Source organism: Triturus cristatus, chromosome 6 (genome assembly GCF_964204655.1).
Source record: "Triturus cristatus chromosome 6, aTriCri1.1, whole genome shotgun sequence".
NCBI classification, from domain to species: domain Eukaryota; kingdom Metazoa; phylum Chordata; class Amphibia; order Caudata; family Salamandridae; genus Triturus; species Triturus cristatus.
This window is the reverse complement of record NC_140589.1, coordinates 1,906,868,656-1,906,893,321: the sequence shown is the minus strand read 5'-3', so window position 1 is coordinate 1,906,893,321 and position 24,666 is coordinate 1,906,868,656. Positions and strand designations below refer to the sequence as shown.

At 44.7% G+C, this 24,666-nt stretch overlaps 1 protein-coding gene across 1 annotated transcript in view; it reads right to left on the bottom strand.

Annotated features, from left to right (window-relative positions):
* Window positions 1-6,231: 6,231 nt before the first annotated feature.
* LOC146822406 (uncharacterized) overlaps window positions 6,232-24,666 on the bottom strand; it is a 129,246-nt gene continuing 110,811 nt past the window's right edge. The window contains exon 2 of the mRNA XM_085613487.1: window positions 6,232-20,850. Within this exon, the coding sequence (XP_085469613.1) occupies window positions 18,244-20,418 (2,175 nt within the window). The 5' untranslated portion in view covers window positions 20,419-20,850 and the 3' untranslated portion in view covers window positions 6,232-18,243. The remainder of the gene's footprint in view (window positions 20,851-24,666) is intronic.

Genomic DNA, 24,666 nt, shown 5'->3' with positions numbered 1-24,666 from the left:
GTCCATTTTCTGTCTGCACTTAACTTGCATCACTGAGAATTGGACAAGTCCTTAACATACTTCACGCTGACAGTGTCACCTTCCTGCATCATACTGGCCGAACAGCCCGCACATCTCAATGCTGCCTCCTCTTTAAGGTGTAAATGATAAAACTGAACAGTAAATCTGCCTCCACTGCACCGTGCACCATGTCTAAATTTCTGTAATGCATATATGAGCTATTAATAATGGAATGGAATGCACCCTGATTAAGTGCAAGCCATTTATATTGATTGTTTTATAAAATGTGCAATAAGTCTGCGTATAGCATTTAGATTACATTGCCTCAGTCATTTTTTTTTTTTAACCTATAGTCTATGTAACCATTCTGCTCCCTATAACCCAGAGCACTTTTCTGATGGTACCCACAGTATTTCTGGTAGAGCTATTTCATTCCTACATGCCTACATACAAATGTATATAAATATAGGGAACCTCCCCCAAGTTCTAGTAAGTGGAAGTAGAAGGGTGTCCATTATTCACAGCCTATGGATTCTTGAGAAAAGGCTACGGTGTATATTTATGGCTCTGCTCATTCATATGGGGCAAACACTATCTACAAATTGGACTGAGTAGGGGAATTTCTCCATCCCTTACAAGGCGGATCTCAAGGAAGACCAGTAGAGGCAAGAGCTGGAAGACAATGATCCAAGACCTTCTCCTTACTTCCCCACTCTGAATTCTTGCTGGGATGAGGTGTGAGGGAGGGGCTGGGGAGCGCCTTCTATTGCAACAAGAAAGCTGTGTGAAAAACAGGGACTAAGAGTAAAACAAGAACTTTCTAGCACTGTATTTTGTGCTTGGGATAGGAGGCACAGAGTAAAACCTTCCTCCAAGCCTCCATCACTGCTATAAACCTTGGGATTTTTGTGTGAGCAGTGTGGGAGCTACGAAGAGGGATCATTGCCACCTGCCCGCCCCTTCCCAAGCCTAGCCACAGATTGTCAAGAGGACTTGGAAGCAGGTGGCATCCATTTTAGGTACATGTTGTAACATATCATCACTGCCTAAGCCGCTCCCTTGATAATGCCCAGTGACGACTTTCACTAGAGGACCTAGGAGGGTTTTGCATTCATCTTAGTTAGGTACATGTTGTAATGCACTGTCACCATTGCTCTAACAATTGTTCTGAGCCCTTTCCCTGACAATGCCTAGCCATAGATCCCATGAACAGGGCTTAGGGGAGGAAGGCAACCTTTTTAGCTAGCTACATTTTTTACTGTACTGAGATCGTGGTCTCAGTCATTCTTAGAACATACCTAGCATGTGTTGAAGCTCCAACCTCATTAATCTTTAAGGAGGGTCAATTCACAGGAAACGGGGCATCCAGTTGTTAGAGGCCAAGGGGCAAGCTGTCAGGGTTCACAGGAGGTTTCCTCCTCATGACCCTACTGTTGCCATTATTTCCAATTCACGATTTTGCAGGCAAGGCTCGGGGTCTCGTGGTGACCTTTGCTGGCGAACATGTTAGCTGCACTGGATCTCAAAGATGGCCACCAACTTACCCGTCGTGCAGAAGTCTAGTTTTCCTTTGAATCTCTTTGTTAGGTGAAGCGAGCGTCAACAGTCTACTGCGCACTTTACTGGATATTTTCCTGAGTTAGCAGCTTACCTCTGTGTCTCCGCCGCGTCTAGTCAGTCAGAGTATACTCGTCGAGGCCGGCGTCTAGTTCCGACGGTTGACAGAATTCCAGAGCTCCTTGGGTCCAGGTCAGTGGCAAATTCCGGCGCATTCCCGAACTTGTTATTAGTTAGTTCGGTGTTTACTCACGGAGAATTGGTGTCTCCTTCTGAGCACAATTGTAAAAAATGTAATGCGGGCGTGTTCTCTTCCTCACACCGCATATCTAGATACAATGTTTCAGTGTTAAGAGTCAATTAAAGTATAAACATTTCCAAAGGTCAAAAGAGTTAGCTGTCAATTTTCACTCTCGCTAAATAGGATAGTTCTTAGCATTCTGAGTAACTACCCTCAGTGTTCCACTCTACCTTTTGGATAAACTATATACATATACTAGAGATTTAGTCTCAGCTACTAAACACATTTAGCAGTCAGAATTATTTTCCTCATTCCACTTAACAAGTATAGCTCTCACATACATCTCCGTGGTGAAGAATAGTACGAAGAGCACCTTCCTTCTCTTCCTGCGAAGAAGAACGGAGGTGTTCCATAGCTCTCATTTGAAGATTCTCTGTTCTATTACCCTACAAGAGAAGATAATAGAAGAGAGGCTAAGACCAAGAATCACTCTGGTAAGGACGACAGGCTAAGATGTAATGTAAAATGTTTTTTGACTAATTTAAGAGTTTTTGAGAATTGTAAATTGTTTTCAGCAACTCGCAAGAAGAAGAAGCGGCAGAGCAGACTGAACACAGAAGTCCTTGGCAGTCTCTTCTTTCCCCATCCATTTCCCCCCCTTGGTACTTACCTGTGAAGGACAATTAAAAACCTAACAGGAACGTTCCAAAAGGGGCATAGGGAACTAGGCTTCATTCTGCCCCTGTGCTGTCAAGAACTAAAGAGACCTTGGTTCTGATACAAGCAGGGGTTACTGGGCCTAACTCTAGTGGCAAAGGCCTTTTACTTCTGATGTCCTAAGGTCCGACCAACTAGTAGTCCTGAGCAACTTGGTCTCGTACCCCCTCAGTACTTAATTCTCAGTGATAGCATGAGTGGGTTCAAGGTGTTCATAGGCTCAAGACTCAAAATGCATAACTACAATACATAAATGTCAAGCCAAATAGTAGCTTTCATGACAAAAGCATTATTTACATACGAACAATGTCAAATACAACACACACAAACAATACACACAGCCACTCTCCTTAATCAAATTCCCTTTAGAAGTAAGTCTGCGCCTTGTCCTTCACACTCCCCTGTGTCCCTCCCACATACTACTAAATTCTATGCTTACATGTGCACAGTCTCTGCAGCTTGGGGAGGGGGAAGAGCTCCACACACATAAGAATTGGTAATGCGAAGTCATAAAACTCCACCCGTAGTTGTGAATTGCATTTTTGAGTAAATTTTCTATTATCACAAAACATACTATAAAGGGCAGTTTGTGAATCAGACTGATTTTGTTCCAGCGCTGTATGACGTAGGGCATGTTTTCCCTGGGCTCTGCTGCCTAACGATCAGTCTTACCTGCTTCTGCTGTGATACAGAAGATCCTCGAAGCATGCAGCACTCTAGCGTTGAAGTGGACTGGTGTGGATGCCAGAGATTCTATCAACCCCATCCCCTTTCAGAGGTATGCCCAGTATATAATAGCTTGACTCTTCCTTCCTCCAGTGTGTGTCCCGCTCAGCTCTCAAGAATGAAGCAAACCATAAATCATTTGTTGGTTCCTCCTCAAGACTCTTCAAAGGCCCTTGGTTTCCACTATGGAACCCACAGGCTTCCCTCTCTTGTACTACCCACAGGCACACGTACATGCAAAACACCACACAGGCTTCCATGTACTGTGCAACTGACAGGCACACACACTTCCCAGTGTGCCCACATGAAACACATGCGCAATACACAGAGCTACTAATCGCAAGCTTTAGGCGAAGGCCAAGGCCGACGACGCACAGCTCATCCTCTCACTATCCGAAGATCCCTCCAACACTAAAGCTAACTTCCACAGATGCTTGATGAACATTGTGGACTGGATGAAGGACAACCGTCTCAAACTCAACACAGAAAAAACGGAAGTCCTCATCTTTGGGAACAGCACTTGGCATGGACCGACAAATGGTGGCCGTGGCACTCGTTACAGACCCCGGCCCAACAGACCACGCCAGCAACCTTGGCATCATCCAGGATAGCAAGCTATTCATGGAGAAGCAAGTCAACACAGTCTCAGTCGTATGCTTCCAAACCCTATGCATACTCCGCAAGATCTTCCAGTGACTCCCAGCAAACTCCAGAAGGACCGCCACGCAGGCACACATCACCAATGGACTAGACTATGGAAACACGCTCCACGTAGGAATCACTGCACGCCTCCTAATGAGACTCCAGACAATACAGAACTCAGCAGCAAGACTCAAACTTGACCTCCTCAGAAGGACCCACATCACACCACATTTAAAGAAACGACACTGGATCCCCATTCAGGAGAGATGCTAGTTCAAGATGCTAACCCAGGCCTACAAGGTCCTACACAACAAAGGACCAGCATACAGAAATAAACGCCTGACACTCCACAAACCGACCAAACAGCTTCAATCAGCTTCCATCTACCTCGCAGACACCCCACGGATCGTCGAGCCAATAGCAGAGGACGCTCCTTCTCGCACCTGAAAGTCAAGGCTTGGAACAACCTTCCCTTGCACCTCAGTACCGCATCGTTGCTCCAGGAATTCAATAGAGAAGTAAAGATCTGGATGTTTGAATGATCAAACCTCCATGCAATAGCAAACAGCTCCAGAACCTCAAGACACTCACCAGTGATTTGCCACACTTTATAAATGTTTGATTGATTGAAGGGTGAATTAAGCACACTGCAGCGGAACGTTTAGCTGAGTGGGACAGTACGCCTCATTCTCATGATCCAGAAAACAAGGACTGGTCACACTATTGATCATTGTCACTGTATGCTGCCACTACCGTGTTCATGCTACTTAACTCCTGCTGAAGGCAATAGCCTTTCACCAAACAATGTTAACACTTTGGGCGCCATCCCCGGTCTAAGAAGACCACAATCTGTGCAACAGGCCTAAGTCGTGGTGCACACGTATGACCAAAAATCATGATAAATTTGCAGCTATTCACGCAGGGCAGGGGAACAAGTCCGTCACCATGCGAGGGACTTTTCCATCCAAGCACCGGTGCCTATGTTACGAGATGTCTTACTGATTTCCTGGAGGAATCTGAATTTCTTGATATCCCACCAAGCGGGTTTCCGCCCAGCTCACTCCACTGAGGCGGTGATCCTTACAGTGTTGGATACTTTCCGCAGTGAGGTCGATGGTGGTTCCTCGCAGGCTCTTATCTTGCTTGATCTTTCTGCGGCCTTTGACACTGTTGACCATAATCTTTTGGTCGACCGTGTGAGAGACGTGGGATTTTCGGGACCTGCTCTGGGCTGGATCAGCTCCTTTTTGGAAAATCGCTCCCAGGCAGTCTGTACTGCCCAGTTTACTGCCCCCAGAATCAGAACTTCTTGCAGGGTCCCTCAGGGCTCCTCACTTTCTCACCTGTTGTTCAATCTTTACCTTCTCCCTCGTCTGAGCCCTGAAAGAGCGTCAAGTTTGTACATTTAATTATGCTGATGATTTTCAACTTATCTTTTCCATCAGCAACTCCTTGGAGTCAGGCCATGCCTTTCAGTCTACCATGCTGTTCATTAGTCAGTGGATGAACAGTAACCATCTAAAACTTAATCGGGATAAGACGGAGTTGGTTTTAACAGGTGGTATCTCTAAAAATCCCTGGGGCCCTCATTTCTGGCCCAGGGAGCTGGGCCAGTTCCCCTCTCCATCTAGCTCGGCCAAGAGCCTTGGGGTAATAATCAGTCAGGACCTCACTATTGGGTTGGTGATCTCCACCTGCTTTTTCCAACTCAGGAAAATAAAAAAGATCTGCAGATTTCTTACCCATGAAGCTCGGATTCAGGTGATTATAACCATGGTCATGTCGACTATGCCAATTTGCTATACTTCAGCATTCCCCTTTACCTATCCAAACGTCTGCCGATGGTACAAAATCAGGCGGCACGTCTGATTGTTCATCAACCTAGGCACCATCATGTCACTCCTCTTCCAAGGAAACTACGTTGGCTTTCGGTTGTTCAGCGCTGTGCCTTCAAGGTTGGGTGTCTTATTTTTAAGTCACTCAATGGAAGAATCCCTAAATTCGTGAACAATTTGATTAACAAGTATGCCCCCACACGCAATCTCTGCTCAGCCCACAAGCAACTTTTGTCTATTCCCTCTTTTAAATTGAAGCGCACTGGTGGTGCCAGGTTTGCTATTTTGGCCCCCATGTTCTGGAATTCCCTCCCCTCTGAAATTCGCTTTTGCGCACCAATCTCCTTGGCTTTAGAAGCCTCTTTAAAACTTGGCTATTCTGACAGACTTTTTGAATAAACTCTCCAGGACTTGGGTATCAATCAAAGGAGCGCCATGAAACCACCCCGGTGTACGCGCGCTTTACAAATTTATTTTAACATAACTCAAAGACTCAGGCAAGACTGTTCAAACTCAGTTTTGTAAATTTATTCAAATATCAAAATTATCATTACAGAAAGTCAAAAGAAGTTATAATTAGAAACCAATTCAATATAAACATAACAGAACCCAACCAAGCTGAACAAGCAAATCATTTAGCAGAATAGAAAAGCCCCAAAGAAAATCAAGCAAACTTTGGTACAAATAGGACATTGACAAATCCTCTTTAATGTTTTGGACAATGAAGTACACGGATTCAATGGCATGCCACTACAGATAAGAGTGGAACTTAAATGTTACTTGCATATCAAACCAGTCAAACTATTAGTTTCCATATCACCCCAAACAACAGAAACTTCAAAAACATTTTAATTAATCACATGATTCGTTACATGAAGGAAATCATACTTGTAATACAGTGGACTATTCTACACAGCCACAACAACGGACATAGCAATGGAGGCCTAGCTGAATAACCTTGCAATATTTCAAATGCATCCTTTCAATCAAGGAAGCTAGAGAAATGATAGTTTGCACATACAGAAACAGACCATGGCTGAGACTGAATTTTGAACCATTTCATAAAGAATGAATGAAGACATTGCTCATGCACAACATATAAGCAAACATTTCTCAGTAATGCGGAAAAGTTATGGTAACCGAACCAAGCCTATATTAAGCGTACTTATTCCAATAAAATAATCACCTAACACTCATGTTGTAATGTACTGTGATCATTGCTCGCAGCCCCTAGGCTGACCATGCCTCACTCCAGATTGTCAAAAAAAGGACCTAGGGGAAGATGGCATTCACTGTAGGTACACATTGTAAAATATTGTTATCACGGTTTCTGCCTCTTCCTTGACCGTACTAGGTGAGAGATCTTCAATAGACTACATGGCAGGTGTTAGCATCCATCTAAGGGACTGATTTAGAGTTTGGCAGACGCATACTTCATCCATATTAGAAGTGCATTATATCCTAATACACCTGAAGATGGATGTGATATCGGTCTATTAAACTCAAAGTCAGGCCCTTTGTTAGGTAAATGATGTAATGTACGGTCACCATTACTCTCAGCACCTCCACTGACCATTGCAGGCCATAGATCCACCACAGAAATGAAATACCAGCATTTTTAAAGTGCACAGCTACCTCCGGAGAGGTGTCCCTGCGCTGGGGCCCGCGGGAAGATTAAGCGAGCTATTTCGCAGAGTCACATGGTGCTGGGCTAACCTGCCGCCGGCATCGGGGATCGAACCGTGAACCCCGTGGTCTGGAGTCAGACACCCTGGCTGCTGTGCCACACCTCTTCCAGAACATCCATCTTAGGTAGGTGCATATTGAAATGTACAGTCACCATTACCCTCGGCGACACAACCGGTCATGGAGAACCATATCCCTCACAGAGACCTGGGAGCAGATGGCATCCATCTTAGTTGGATCCATGTGGTAATGCACATGATCATTACTCAGCATCTTTCCTGAACGTGGCAAGAGATATCCCCACAGAGGACCTGAGAGTGGATGGCAAAACACACAAGATGATGGACCGAATGTTGCACATTGGCAAAACATAAACCCCCAGTCACAGATCTGGGTTTAACCCATCGTTATTTTGCTCACTACGCCACCCCAGTTCAGACATGGCCATATGCAAATCAGTCTTGACCCTGTGCCTCATGGGAACAGTCCAGCCCGAACTGCCAAGCCATGTCTTCCCTGGACCGGAATCAAGAATCCTAGGACCAGTTTCGGGGTTTCACCCCTCTTCAGCCAGGATAGCTTCCATCCTAGTTACATATTGTGGGAAACATGGTTTCAGTTTCTGAATAAGAACTTAAACTAGCTTCCAGCTAGCAATGTCAGATGAATATTGCACTGTTTTTTGTTACTGCAGCCAGCACATTACCCTGGCATGTCTGGCAACTGCTATCACCACACTCAACATTGCTGGACGGGCTTGAATATCTGGCTGTGGTAGAATTCCTTTATCCATCTTCAGCTCCTTCATGCTACTGCAGATCACAACCAGTACGATTACCTTATCGATTCTCATCAGAACGGGACTACCCATGCTTTAATCTCTTATCCTGATGTGACTGAACCAGTTTTCTACATAAAACCAAGGCACAATCTTATGAAACAAGAACTGGCCTCTCCTCTTCATTCCTTCAACAAGTAAATCTGTATCATCCAATATTTCAAATAGACTTTCTATCAGGGGACTGGCCCATCCCCCATGATCTGCTATTTGTCCGATTTACAATATGCATCCTTGACTGCAATCTCAACACTAGTTAACAGTGTAAGCAGTGTTGTGTTTAAACCAGTTTCTTTGTATGTAAAGAACTGCATATCAAAGGAAATGTTTTTGTACTAACAGCCCCAAACTTTTGTGCCAGGATAGATCTTCCTCCTCTGTCGCCACTCCTCTAACCTACACTCTCTGGTTATGCCGTCTGTGCCCTCCTCGAACCTCTTCACTCCTAAGATATCCTCTCTTTTCTCGCGACTGTTAATGTCTTATCAATCTCCTCTTTCCTGTCCTCCTGGTTTACTACAGAGGAGAAGCATGCTTGAATCCAGCAGATGGACTGCAAACACGCCTAGAACAATGATGCTGGTGAAATGAGTAAGTGTTTACAGTCAGGGCACAGAATGTATAAAGAGCCTCCCGGGTCATTGCTATCTCCTCTGCCTTCCTCATCCCACTCATTACTTATGAGTGTCGCCACTAGAAGACATGTACACAAAGCTATTGCCTGTAAAGAGTTTTCTCTCTGCCTATTAAAGATAACCCTATTCTCCTGGATTTGACTTCCTTTGTGACCTTAGAAACTACCTGTAATATTAAGCGAATCACTAGACTAGCTATGCAGTACTGTGCTGCATTTGGTGTGCTTTGTTCTGGTGATTCCAGCAATATAGTGCTGAGGTCTGCTCAGGCAACTATTAACGGATATTACTCTGTGAACTTTGAGATCAAGGCACTTATATTTAAGACCAGCTCAGGCAGAAGTAGTTGATTAGTTACTGTACCTCGTTATTTAGCTTATTTCTGCTTCTAAGGACACGGTCACCCCTGAAAGATACAGGGCATTGGTTGATAAACTTCAATACAAAAAACATAATAATCTTCTAAGAAAATACAAATTTAGAAAAATGCAAACAAATGGCTTGTGGGTTTCTAAGAATCAATGTCATAAACAAATGTAATTTCAGATCAAAGTTTTCAGAGCGCTATACACTGAAAGTTATGTATGCTGACAGAGAATCTGAGCTGATAGAGTGAAGCGCCAAAGCATAGGCAGATATAGAAAGAATAAATCTCGGGTTGTCCAGGCATCTCAGTTATTCACTCCTCTAGGAAGCAGCTACTTACCTGTGGTGATCTGCCCACTTGGTCCACGCCGTCACCGCCACCGCCAAGAGTCCAGGGGTGCTAAACAGCAGCGTCAGCATCAGCAAAGCCTAATTTCTCGCGTCGCCGCTCCGGGACTACAACTCCCGGCAGCCCCAGCAGCGGCGCGTCGATCTGACGCCGCGACAGCGCCAGGAGGCGCCTACAAATTGTGCAGAGGCCGGCGGAGCGGGGGGAAGCAGCTACTTACCTGTGGTGATCTGCCCACTTGGTCCACGCCGTCACCTCCACCGCCAAGAGTCCAGGGGTGCTAAACACCAGCATCAGCAAAGCCTAATTTCTTGCGTCGCCGCTCCGGGACTACAACTCCCGGCAGCCCCAGCGGCGGCGCGTCGATCTGACGCCGCGACAGGAGGCGCCTACAAATTGTGCAGAGGACGCGCCGGGCGAAGCCCGGGCAAAGGGCGGGCCGTCTGGGGCTGGAAGAGGCTGGGCTGGGCCACACGCTGTTCATAGTGCAGCACTCGACATTGGTGAGTAACCTACGTACATCACAGGATCGTCTGGCGAACAGTGACATATACTAGCCAATTATGTCTAAATGGAGATCTGGAGACAAGGTGGTGGGCACACTGAATGCATTTCTGGTACGTGCCGAATCCCTGTTGGTCCACGAAATTGAGGCTACTGAGAGAAGACTCTCCTTGGACCATAGGTTGCTAGGGGGGGGGAACTACATCTGATGCCCCCCTTCATGCCCCTAGCCCGTCATGTAGATTGACTGAACCAACTGAACAGCCCCGGACTTCTGCTGGAAGCTTAGTCCCTAACTCACCTGACTTACCCACCGCCCCTATTAATTAGAGCTATCACACTAGTCCTGTCAGGGTCAAGACAAGGGGGATGAAAGTGCTGGGGAAAGCTGCCAAGGAACCACAGAAAAAAACAAAGAAGGGCTGTAACTCTACTAAAACTACTAAAATTAAAGATACTACTACTAAGGCTTTGCTAGATACTCCTGTTCAGGGTGGATCAAATAACCCATTGTATGGATTGCCCCCAAGCGACCTCTCTGGGACAAACTGTCCTTTGACAAAAAGGGAGTTTATCACCCTACTTGAGGAAAACTTAGCAACTCTTTTTGAGCCGTTGTTTAAACGCCTGGACCAGGTAGTCCAAAGGTTACATAAGATAGAGGAGGTTTGTGGTCGTGCAGCTGCAGTGGCTACGTTGCAGCATGGCATTCAGCCAACTATAGGGGTGCCCTCCCCCTTGGTGTCGGCTGATGACACCCGTAGCAATCAGACTAGGGCTACCTCATGCCAAAATAGAGTGGGGGATGTGGCAAGGCAAGAGGGGGAAGTAAGGTCGAACGTAACATCTGTAAGATCTAATGTAGCAGTACCATCGAATCACGAAGATTTGACCCACTTGAACCCCCGAGAACAGGCTGACAACCACTATGTAGGTAACCAACCTAAGTGCCCTTTTCTCCATTTGCCTCCCCAAGCGACTCCCTATACAATTATCTTGCCAAATGTCCCTCCACTAACACAAGATACCCAAGAGCACTGGTCGTCTCTCAAAAATAAAGCCCTACACTACCTGAATAAAAAGACTGGTATTGGTGATAGGTTGTATAGGGATTTTAAAATGGTTAGACGGATAGATTGGGTAGGCCATTCCAATAAAACTATAGCTGGGGATTGTGTGGTCCTGAGCTTTAGGTCGCCCGATCTGGTACGCCACATACTTGAGACTGCTGGTTATACACCTATTGAGTGGTCATCTATCAGTATCTTACCGCTAGGGTATTTTTATAAACAAGCATCGGTAAGACATCAAAGGGGTTTCCGAACATATAGGGGGCCTGATCAAAGACCAGAACAACGCTTTGATTCCTTCAATCGTTTTGATATTCTGTCCTCCCTAGAAGATATCGATTGACAGAGGATGGGTGGGCCAGGATACTCTGTGGATGGTGGTAACAGTATTATCATAGAGCCAGCAATGGTTAATCAACCTACATGTTCAGAGTCTGTTGTCCAATCTAGGGCAATTACTTTGAAGCAAATAAATCCAGATAGCCATCCTGTTGAGTCCTTACCTTTTGTTGAGAACCCGATTAATACTGGCTCAAGGAAATCCATGGCTATTGCCTCTTGGAATATTGCTGGATTGGAATCCAAGGTTGGCTCAGCTGATTTGCTACTATTAATTAACGAAGTCGACATTTGGGCATTTCAAGAAACATGGGCTGTGGAGAACATTTTTAATGTTGGATATCTGAACTTCTCTAAACCAGCAACTAGAGGTCATAGGGGAAGACCCGTTGGGGGGCTTGACGTTTTGGGTCAGGCAAACCAAAGGGGTCTCCATAGAAGTGATTCCTATTGACAATCTGGATATTTTGGCAATCAAAGTCAAATTCCAGAACGGCTCTATACTAACCCTGCTAAATGTATATGCTAGGGGACAAGCGGGTGGCAAGAGTTCCCAGGTCATTACAGCATTGGAAACCTTTTTAGCGGAAGGCTCTACTAAAAATAATTTGATCATTCTGGGGGATTTCAATACATGCTTCGAACCCCTGGATAGTGATGACGGTAGGTTGAGTGAGGAAGAGGATGCCTTCTGGGGCATCCCCCAGTTAAACTTACAACCCATAAAGAAATGGACAGAGGTAGCGCTCCAGGTAAAAGGCATGTGTTTGGAATGGGTCCTCAGGGCAGTAAATGGCAGGACCAAATCAGATGCCCAGGGAGCTCCGACTTTTGACAACGGCCGCACCAAAAGCAGGATAGACCATATTCTAGTTAATTTGGAAATTTGGCACATTGTGCTAGATATGGTCGTGCAAACCCGTATCGAAAGTGATGACAACCCACTGATCCTGACCATGGATATACAAGGTTATGATCCCTCGGCTAGAGGGAATAAATCATGCTGTGGTGCCCCGTTGATCGTAGGCAATGACCTTAGGCGGGTCAAATGGGCTAAGGTGGCACTGGATGAGTTCAAGATGTTAGAAATTAGGGCTCTGGTATCAAGAGCACTGGGAGAAATTAACCTATGCAGCTCACAAGAGATCCTCAATGACAGATTGCCATTGATTCATTTGGATCTTATAAATAGGCTGAAGACCTATTTTATTAATTCTAAGCCTAGAGGACCAATCAGAAACTTGAACCTATTTCCTGGTACAATGACCTCTGCAGGTCCACACACAAAGTCCTATTGTCTGCAATTAAATCTAGGTCCCATCCATCCATTAAACAGGCCCGGACTTTGTACAAAACCACTTTATAGCAGGCTAAAAGAGAGTGGGATGAGGGACGTTGGAAGGACTTGTTGGAAGCCTGCAAAGGTAGGAACATGTCCCACTTTTGGGACCTAATAAAGTGGGGGAATGGACACAGGTCTCTAGTTCCAAACAACAACGTGGAACCACAACGCTGGGTTGCTCATTTTGAGGCTCAATATCAACAGGGCCCAGGACGGGTTCTAGGCCCTGCCGCCCCTCATATATCTGTAGAGGTCCCCTTAAGATTTAGCACCAAGGAGATTGAGGTGGTTCTGAAGAATATACCGAGTGGTAAAGCCCCTGGTCCTGACTGCATTCCAGCAGATTTATTCAGACAGGACAATGTTCTTTGGGTCCCATATATCACAAACTTAATGAACTCATTGGCAGGGGGAACTCCATTCCCCGACTCTTGGTCCGGTGCAGAAATAATCCCGATTTTCAAAAAAGGAGATCTCGCTGCACCGGGCAATTATAGGCCAATTAGCCTCATTGATGCGCTACAAAAAATTATTTCCCGTGTTATACTTGGTAGAATCCATAGTTGGATGGATGACAAAAAGATTCTGTCTATCCTCCAAGTTGGGTTTCGGGCCCACATGGGCACTTTGGATCAGGTTTTTAAATTTGTTTTAATTTACTGGAAGGAGGTCCTTTTGGGCAAGGGGCTCATCTTCGCAGCATTTGTGGATTTAAAATCCGCTTTTGATCTTGTCCCCAGATTAAAATTATGGGAAGTTTTATTAAGGCTAGGGATGTCCAAGGAACTAGTCGACTTTGTGGTTAAGCTTCATAGCTCCAACTATGCCCAGGTCCGGTGGGGAAAACCAGGTGAAATTACCGAAAGATTTAAGGTTGAGAAAGGAGTCCGCCAGGGGTGTGTCCTGGCCCCTACATTGTTTTCACTGTCTATCAATGGGGTCGTTCAGTATTTTGAGGATTACCCCACTGATGCGCCACAGCTGGATGGCCAAAGGGTGCCTCTGCTCATGTTCGCTGATGATACCTTAATATTATCTAAAACACGGCAGGGACTACAGCGGGCCCTATCCCGCTTTGAGGCCTTTTGCAGCGAACATGAGCTAGAGATCAATGTGGATAAGACAAAATTTATGGTTCTCCATGGGGCAGGTGACGTATTGGCCAAAGTTTCAATGGGGGGGAAGCCACTAGAGCAGGCCAAGGTCTTTACCTATTTAGGCATTACCATTGGCGAAAAAATGAGTTGGTCCCCTCAGGTGAAGCTTTTGGCCTTGAAACACTCGCAGTTAGTAGGTGCCCTGTTAAGAGAACACAGGTTATCCCTGACCAAACCATTGGCCCCAGTAATTAAGCTGTATTCATTGAAAATAGTTCCTGCTGTCCTTTATGGTGCAGAAATCTGGGGCAGCTGTAATCTGTCCGACCTAGTACATGCACAAAATAAATTCTTAAGAACAATCGTGGGCCTCCCACAATCGACTCCACAAATCCCTTTATTACTTGACCTTGGTTGTAATCCTATCGAGGATACTGTTAAGCTAAAAATGTTGCTTTTTTGGAGAGGGTTGTGGTCCACCCCGGAATTAGTTCATTTTTCCAGGGCCTTACTTGAAGTAAGGGGGTTGGACCACCATAATAAGATCTTATGGCTAAAAACCATTAAAAGCCTTCTCATCGATATGGGTATGAGGGATTTCTGGATGTCCCCCGAAACTGCTGTCATCCCAACAAAAACAGTTTTAAGTGCAGCGTTTTGGTGTTTGGTAAAATCTAGAAGGTACTCTACACTGGTAAACTCCCCACTGACCAGAGTTTTTTTGGACTTTAAAGATGAACCGTCCCTTGAAACCTACTGGGATTTGATTACCAAACCTAGAGATCGTAGGCTGTTCCATCAGTTCAGGGTGGAAACGCTCCCATTAAGGAAATTTACCAGCAAATGGAAAACAGGTATGGGAGATAGGTGTCCCTTCTGCCCTGGCCATATTGAGAATATAAGCCACCTTCTCTACGTTTGCCCAGCTTACCAACTTCCCAGGAGCACATGGCTTAAACCGTTGTGTAGAACATTCGGCACATCCTCCGCTCTGATTGCAAAAAGGTTGTTAAAAATCGGTGACAAAGAATCAATCATTGTAGGGGTAGCCAAATTCCTTAGTTGGTCTTGGGCTATCCGAGAAAGGAGTGGAGGATTGTAGTTTCTTGTTATTTTATCTTGTAGATTTTTAAGATTATTTTATTCTCTTAATGAATTGTGTTTAATATGTGACAAATACTAACTGTTATCTAACTCTTGATGTGGCACTTTATATTGTTTTATTGTTTAGTATGTCTTTGAAGATGAATAATCATAATAAAGACTTTTTGACTGACTGACTGACACTCCTCTAGGCACTCAGATATTCTGCAACCTGGAGGTCACCTGCAAAGTAATACCCCTTCATTACGAGTTCAATTTGTTATGGATCACACTGCACTGCTAGATCAGATCCTCTGGCTGGTCAAACTATTCTATGGAATTTGAGAAGGTGTGCAATATCTGGGAAAATTATAGGGGCTAGATGTTCACTTTCCTCTTGCCTGATCGTTCTGATTGCCTGATGAACGTTTCTACGGCGTCAGTAATCACGACTGCCTCACCTGTAGGAGAGTATCATTGTATGTACACTGATACATATATATTAATTGTTGATTGCACAGGCTTCTTCATGCACACTCAACTTCACAGTTGCCTCAACTCCTGTACAAGGTCTTTAAAATTGCCAATAAGTGTTTTCCATTAATATGGTTTTATTAAGGTTTTATTAAGATTTTGGGGAGTTTAACCAAAAAAGTAAATGGGCAGAGCAAATAAAGCAACTATACAGTCAAGGGTGGAGCCTCTGAGCACAGGTGGAAGTTTGTGCCCGTGTAGAAAAAGAGCTAGCGCCCACATGAACAGGTAGGAGCTAGACCACCTGTGCATAGTTGGCAGCTATAACCACTATGAAGAGCTGGAGATTACAACCCCATGCAAAGGTGCAGATTAAGCCCCCAAGCACAGGTGGAAAGTGGAAACTCTGGAACCCCTTGGCATAGGTGGAGGATAAAACCATAAGTGGAAGCTAAAATCCTTGTGTACAGGTGAGGGTTGAAACCACTATTTACAGGTGAATGTTAGTGCCTTGGAGCACAGGTGGAGGATAGAACCCTGATAGACAGGGGGCGGAAGAACCTCTTTGCACATTATGCATCACAGGGATTCATACGACCGAGAGGCACCAGAAGAACGTCTGCCTTAATCACAGTCAGACACAAAGTGGAAAATCATTTTATTGTACTAGTTTGTCAAGTGGAACCTCGTGAAACTCATCTTCAATCATGGAACAATTACCCATGACCAGAAGATGGGTCAGTGGTGTCTTATTGATCCTTTGATCTTTGGGAATGTAGTTTATCTGAAATTGAGGATTCAAGACCTATATTATGTGTGGCTTCAACTACTTTCACACTCTCCATAACACCTTGCGCACATGGACAGCAACATGTGTGTGCCATGATTGGAACACTGGATTAATGGAAAATACATTTAGAGATGTTCTTAATTTATGGGATCAGTTTTACATGATTTTTTTTTTTTACAAGGGCTTAACACAACCTTTTTTCAGTCTATGTGGTGCCTGCCATTGAACAAAAACAAATAACACAATTTAATGGGGCAGTTCAACTTCACGTCAGTCAAGTACAGAAGAACAAATACATGCTGAAGAGGAAAGCTTACTCTTGTTCTAACACCACACAGGCTGACCAGATGTTCCATATTTGCTGAGAAAGTCCTGTTCTTTAACCATCTGTCCCCACAGATTTTGAAAATGTAGTATGTTCTGGTTTCAGGGGGTTAAATGAATAAATGTTTCTCTGCCCCAGTGCAGAATCAGTTAGAAGGCTCAAACAGATAGCAATTTGAATAACATATAATACAGAGTATAAAGGCTGCATTTAATTCCCAATATAACCTAATTTCTTTTATTTCTATGCTGACAAGTGCACTCAATTAAGCCAGTCTGTCCTTGTTGGTAACTGCAAAACTGTTATCTCTACTCATATGTTTGTGGCATGTCTCAGTTTTTGGTTTCAGTAATTTGGTCACCCTACCCTTCATACATTGTGTGATATGAGGTAACCCACTAGAGTGCAATTTGTATTAATTACTTTCTTACATTCAGTTCATTCTTGTGGTTTCGATCAGGTGTGAACTTTCATGTTACATTTTATATTCCTACCTAATGAATGTCTTGTCACAGTCTGAAAATTCATGTTTTCTAACGAGTGTGGACTCTCGGAGTCTTGTCACATTCAATAAAATTCATATTGTTTCTCTGTGGTTTGGACATTCTGGTGTACCAGTACGTTTCTTTTTGTAATGTAATTAAATCTTTATCACATTTCAAACATTCATATGGTATCTCTCCAGTGTGGGCTATCTGCTATTGCATTAGCTTATTTTTTCTACTAATTGCCTTGTCACATTCAGTGCGTTCATATGGTTCCTTCCTCGTATACAGATTCAAATGTTTATTTAGTGATGAGTTTGTGATGAACTTCTTTTCACATTGAGTAAATCTGGGTTCTCACCATTGTCAGATTCCAAATGATTTAGTAGTCCAGTCTTTGTAGCGTATGCCTCATCACATTCAGTACACTGATGTGGCTTCTCCGGTGGAAAATCTCAGATGTGAAAAACGGTCTTCTTTTTTGTGACTAAATGACTTGTCACATTCTACTTTCAATGGCACATTGGATCTCTCTTTGTTATGAATGCATTGTCTCATTCTGATCCCTTTTCAACAAATGCCGTGTTGGATTGAGTACATTAATATAATTTGCCCCAGTGTGAATTCACGTGGTCTGTCTTCTGCGTGGGTTCTCCGATGTTGCAGTAAGGGTTTTTTCTAATGAATGCCTTGTCAAACCAATTACAAGCATTCGGTTACTTCCCGGTGTGGATTGTCTGATATAGTACTAATAGGTGCTTTAAAATGTATGGCTCGTCCTAATCGGTACATTCATACGGTCATTCTCCAGTGTGGACTTTCTGATGCTGCATTAGGATGTTCTTTGCAACAAATGCCTTGTCACATCAAGTGTATTTATATTGTTTCTCCCCAGCGTGGACTTTCAGAAGTAGCATTAGGCAGTCCTTTTGAAAGAAACCCCTTCTCACAATCACTACAACCATATGGTTTCTCTGTAGGGTGGATTTTCCAATGTTGTATTAGCTGTGCTTTAGAGTGAATCACTTGTCACATTCAGCTCATTCATACGATTTCTCTCCAGTATGGGTTTTCTGATGTTGTACTAGCTTCTGCTTTAGAGCGAATGCCTTTTCACATTCAGAACATTTATATGGTGTCTTTCAAAAGTGGACTTTCTGATGTTTCATTAGGTGTGCCTTTCTCCTAAATGCCTTGCCACATTCAGTGCATTCATGAGGTCTCTCCCCTGTGTGGGTTCTCTGATGTTCCAACAAGTGGTGTTTTCTAGTGTATACCTTGTCACATTCAGTGCATTCATATGGTTTCTCTCCAGTGTGGGTTTTCTGATGTACCATTAAGTGCTGTTTTCTAAAGAATGCTTTGTCACACTCACTACATTCATAGGGTTTCTTTCCAGTATGGATTTCCCGATGATATTCTAGCTGGTGCTTTAGAGTGTATGCCTTGTCACATTCAGTACATTTATATGGTGTCTCTCCAGAGTGGACTTTCTGGTGTCGCGTTAGGGTTCCCTTTGCAAAAAATGCCTTGTCACATTCATTGCATTGATATTTCTTCCCAGTGTGGGTTTCCAGATGCACCATTAACCGCTGTTTTGTAACAAATGCCTTCTCACATTCACTACAACCATATGGTTTATCTCCGGTGTGTCTCTTCTGATGTAGTATAAGTGTGTGCTTTGTAGTGAATGCCTTTCCACAGTCAGCGCAATCATATGGTTTCTCTCCAGTGTGAGTTTTCTCATGTTGCTTTAATTCCGCTTTTGTGACAAATGCCTTCTCACATTCACTACAACCATATGGTTTCTCTCCAGAATGGAATTTCTGATGTCGCAAGAGATTGTTTTTTTTAAAGAATGCCTTCTCACATTCACTACAACCATATGGTTTCTCCCCGGTATGGATTTTCTGATGTCGCAAGAGATAGTATTTTGCAATGAATGCCTTGTCACATTCACTACAAATATATGGTTTCTCCCCGGTGTGGATTTTCTGATGTTGCAAGAGATCTCTTTCTGCAAAGAATGCCCCGTCACATTCAGTGCATTTATAAGGTTTCTCCCCAGTGTGCAATCTCTGATGTCGTATTAGGGATGAACTGGCATTGAACGCCTTGTCACATTCCGCGCATTCATATGGTTTCTCTCCAGTGTGGACTCTCTGATGTCGTATTAGGGATCCACGGGTATTGAACGCCTTGTCACATTCCGTGCATTCATATGGTTTCTCTCCAGTGTGGACTCTCTGATGTCGTATTAGGGATCCGTTAGTAATGAATGCCTTCTCACATTCACTACAACCGTAGGGTTTCTCTCCAGTGTGGATTTTCTGATGGTGCTTTAACAGTGCTTTTGTAACAAATGCCTTGTCACATTCAGCACATGAATAAGGTTTCTGCCCAATGTGGACTGCATAATGTTGATTTAGCTCTCCCCTTGTAAAGAATGCCTTGTTACATTCAGTACATTTATATGGTTTCTCCCCTGTGTGGACTGCATGATGTTGCATTACCTCTTTTTTTGTAATGAATGGCTTGTTACATTCTGTACATTTATATGGTTTCTCTCCAGTGTGGATTTTCAGATGTCGCATTAGGGATTCTTTTTCAACGAATGCCTTGTCACATTCAGTACATTTATATGGCTTCTCTTCAGTATGCATTCTCAGATGTCGCATTAGAGAGGTCTTTCCAACAAATGTCTTGTCACATTCTGTACATTTAAATGGTTTCTCCCCAGTGTGGATTTTCAGATGTTGCTTTAGAGTGGTCTTTGCAGCAAATGACCTGTCACATTCACTACAACTAAAGGGTTTTTCTCCAGTGTGGAATCTCTGATGCTGTTTTAACTGCTTTGTGCCACTGAATGCCTTGTCACATTCAGTACATTTATATGGCTTCTCTCCAGTGTGGAATCTCTGATGTTGGTTTAACAGCTGTTTGCTAATGAATGCCTTGTCACATTCAGTACATTTATATGGCTTCTCTCCAGTGTGCATTTTCAGAAGTTGCATTACGTTTGCCTTTGCAATGAATACCTTGTCACATTCTCTACATTCATATGATTTTTGCCCAATGTGGACTTTTTGCGGTCGTATTAGCTCTGCCTTTGTAATGAATGCTGGATTAGATTCAGTTAGTTTAAAAGGTTTCCCATCAGTATGGACAGTCTGATGTGACTGTAAGTTTCCCATTGTTCTGAATATGTTTTCCTCAGTAGGGCATGCCTGATCTATCAGTAGGTGTCCTTTTGCATGCAATGCCTTCTGACATTCAGTAGATTCATATAACTTCTTCCTGGTGTCAAGACTCTTCATTGAAGGTCTGCCCACATTCCTTACATTTATATGTTCTCAGTCTTCTGTGGGCAACCTTGTGTAAGTTTAGACAGACATTGGCCCTGAATGTTTAATCACATTGAGAATATTTATAGTCATTCCATTATGGGAACCAAAGTCACATTAAATAGATATTGTCTTTCTTCTATGCTGACTTCATGTGCTCCTTATATAATATAAGAAATTGCTTTGAGAGCTTTAGTACATTTAGAAAGTTCTATATTCCCTAGTGTCTCTATGGTTAGTCTTTTGGAGTCACATATTTTTTTTCACGCTGCTTGAGAGAGTAGATTAAGATATTTTATTGATTATGAACAGGTCTTCTTGGAATAGGTTTCAATGCCCAGCTTTGCCTTTAAAAGAATAGCCTTATGTCCTTTCCATCTTCCATTCTTAAAGCATTTCTTTCATCTGTAAAAAAAAATAAGCATGTCAATAATAAATAAACTATAATTATGATCTAATGTTATTCAGAAAGCCTTATACTGCACATTTATAACAAAGTGAAAGAATCTCTAAAATACACTTAGTCTTTCTTGTTTTCAGTTTCTATTTGATGTGAACTGAAGATGGGGATTTGTCAGTATAAAAGTCAGTGGTTATCAGTGTTTAGATGTTTTTAAGCTGTGCAAATTCATTTTCACAGTTTCTATCCAGGGTTTTCAGATACTTTTGCTTTGTTACTGTTTGCTTTGTGCATGGACGTTGCAGGATAAACAGCGTATTTGAGCTTCCCCGTGCTGTGGGTACTCCATGGAACAATACTAGTCATTTGGATTACTTTTTGCCCAGGAGCTCCCTTGACCAGAGGTTAAACCACTAGATTCACTCACTAGTACAATACATGCTTGCAGCAGCACAACATGACCAGCTCCTCACCAAGACCTGCCATTCTGAAGAAAACAAAGTATGAAACATATATCAAGGGTGACTAAGAACTGGGCTTCATTTTATCATGCAAGCAACCGCTCTAGTGAGTAAAAGATGTGTTTGCGTATATGTACCATCCAGCATTGGGAAGGACTTTGGCAGTCCTGCCAGAACCAGTGTGCAACACCCCCCTTTTCAATCTTTTGAGCATATGGTGCTTATGGTTAGTTCTATGCCAGTCTTTACAGTCTGGCACTGGGTTAGTGTTCTACATCCACAGAGATTTACTTAGTTCTTAGCTTTAAGCCTTGGATTCTGCATGATACAACATTTCTGCTGAGACATTTAAAAACAAAAATACAGACAATAGAGAAAGGTAGACTATTCTAAAAGTTGCAGGAATATTGAATTTTGTAAGGTGTAATGTCTGCAGATCAAAGGTTCTTAACCCCTTCGCTGCTAGCCCCCACTACCCACGCCCAGTGCAAAGCCTTTTTTTGGCCTATATGTGTGAGGGTTCGGGTACCGAAGCGCCTACCCAGCGTCTCGGGACTACATATCCCAGCAACCCGGAAACCAGGAAGTGGGAGGCTTCTTAAGGCCGTCACACGCGTCTCCCGGCGTGCGTTATTTTGAATTCGTATCGCGTCCTGCTCGCTGCTCGGAGCTCGGCGTCCCAGCGACCAGGAAGGATCCGGAGTATCCGGTGTTAAACCACCACGGACCTGCTTTCCCCGCCCCTCGGAGCTTGGCGACCAAGCGGGGAGAGACACGGCCGGAGAGACTGACGAAGGGGGAAGAAGAACGAGAGGTAGGAGTATCGAGGCTCGGCTGAGCCCGTGAAGGAAGCATTCTCGGCGGAGAGTGCGGTGCCTGCTCTACCTGAGACTCGGACCTGTCAACCCCCCCCCCCCCCCCCCCCACCCCCCTATTCGCTCCCAGGGTGTTAGTACCGGGTGTTCTGGGGAGAACAGCCTTGAGAGAAGGCAATCAGCTCGGAGGAGCTGACTTGGATTTCGTTTCACGGAGCCTACCCGTGATGTAAATATAGTAGGGCTCTTGGTATCTTAACGCCAGGGGTGTTTAGTACATTCGTGTGTGGCGCTCGGCTGAGCGAACCCTTCAAGTCCCCCTGTTTGTTGGCTAGCTCTTGCGCCTCAGTGCGCCTACGCCTCTTGAATTACGAAACTTGGCTAACCCGGCCTTGGTCGCTGCTTATTGGGATTCGAGTGTCCACTTCCAGCGTGTTGATTTCCCCGGTGAAGGAGCGCTGCTACGTAGAGAACCTAGGCGGCGGTGTAGCACCATGGAAGCCACCTTACCTGTGGAAAGAGGCTGTGACATTATCCTTTTAGGAGGCAGGGAGACGATAGTAGTTTCTGGGAGAATTGTAGGAAGCCATGTTTCTTGTTGTTATGCTGTTAGGATCTCTTCACACTAGCGAGACCAATCGAGTGTAGTTGTTGTGAGCTTTGTGTAGTACTCGGTACTTTAGTGAGATCACCTGAGTGTAGACTATTATTTCCTGCTTCTGTATTGAATGTTTTGAAGTGTTGTTTTTTGTCTTTTGCAGATCCTATTTCCCTGCTGATCCTACCCCTATCCATTCCCTCGCCTGATCCCCTCTGGGCTCTGTAACCTTTGGTTGGAGTCCGGGGAGATCTGGAGGTGGAACCCTATTTCACCACACGGATCCTGAGGAGCTCTCCTAATCGTGACAGAATAACGCACCCACGTTTGGTGCTCCTCCTGATCCGGAGTGGGGCGGAATAGAGTATGGCCACCTTAGATGAGGTAGTGCAGGCATTGGCTTTGGTGCAACAAGAGCTAGTGGCTTCCCGGGTAGAGGCAGCCGCTTTAAGGGACAGGGTGGAGAGACTGTCGCGCAATCCCTTTGAGGTAGCCGCACCAGCTGGGCAACATATACAGGTGACCGTACCACCTCCGATTCCCTTGGCCAATCCAGAAAGGTATGCGGGAGACCCGCAAAAAGTACAGATTTTTCTTACGCAAGTGCTGTTACACTTCTCTTGCAAGCCCTCGTCATTTCCCACCAACCACTCTCGAGTGGCGTTCGCCATCTCCTATTTGGTGGGAGATGCAGCCTCTTGGGCGGTCCCCTTGGTACGGAATAATGATGGGGTGCTCTCAGACTGGGAAGCTTTCAGAATAGCCTTTGAGGGGGTGTTTGATAGGCGCACGACCACCTTCAGCGCGGACAAAGAGCTGCTAACGTTAAGACAGGGGAAGAACGACCTAGTAACGTATCTCACGGCGTTTAACCGGTTGGTGGCGGAGGCGGCATGGCCGGAGGAAAAACGCATGTCCCTGTTTTATCAAGGGCTTTGCGAAGAGCTAAAAGACATAGTCGCCCAGATAGACCCTCAACCCACGACCTGTGCGGCCTTGATGACTCTGGCCTTAAGGCTAGACGGCCGACTAGCGGAAAGAGGGGGAGACAGATATAAGGGGAGCGGGATGGCGACGAAACCCCTAAGGAGAGAACATAACCCAATGACAACGACGACGAATGAGCCTATGGAAGTAGGGGCATTGAGACCATCATTAACCAGGGCTGAGAGGGAAAGTAGGAGAGCATTAGGACTCTGCATGTACTGCGGAAAAAGGGGGCATTATGTACGCGAATGTCCTTCTAAACCCAAGACAACCGGAGTACCGTACCGAGGGAAGAAAGCCGCAGTATCCACACGGGTGGCTGAGGCAAGCAATCCAGAGCATGTCTCCTCTTCTCCACCGGAGACCACCGTATGGAGGATACCCTCGTTAGCCAACACCAAATCCACCGCCACGGAAGCCCATATTGTGTTAACCGCGGGGTTAGAGGTAGGGGAACAGGAGCATCAGGTATTGGTGATGTTGGATTCGGGAGCCACAGGGAATTTTATGGATAGTGGACTGGTTAGTCTACTCTCCATTAAGGCAGTTCCCAGAGAATCCCCAGAAGAGGTATTGGCAGTGGATGGAGAACCTCTGAGGTCGGGTCACATCACCCTGCACACCGGTAATCTAAAAATGACACTAACAGAAGGAGAACAACAACATCAGGAATTGATTGAATTCAATATCATAGCCGCCCCACAGTATGAAATAATACTAGGAATGCCCTGGTTTGTTCGCCACAATCCCACTGTGGATTGGAGGAACAGAACAGTACGCTTCCTGTCTCACGGGTGTGTCGACCACTGCCTGACAGGGCATCAATCACCGGCCACGGCACTGGCAAGTCCCTTTCATGTGGCTACTGCCGCGGAAAAGGACGTAGTACTGCCGGCGGCTTATGAGGGGTATGCTGATGTGTTCAATAAAGGCCAGGCGGAACAACTGCCCCCGCACAGA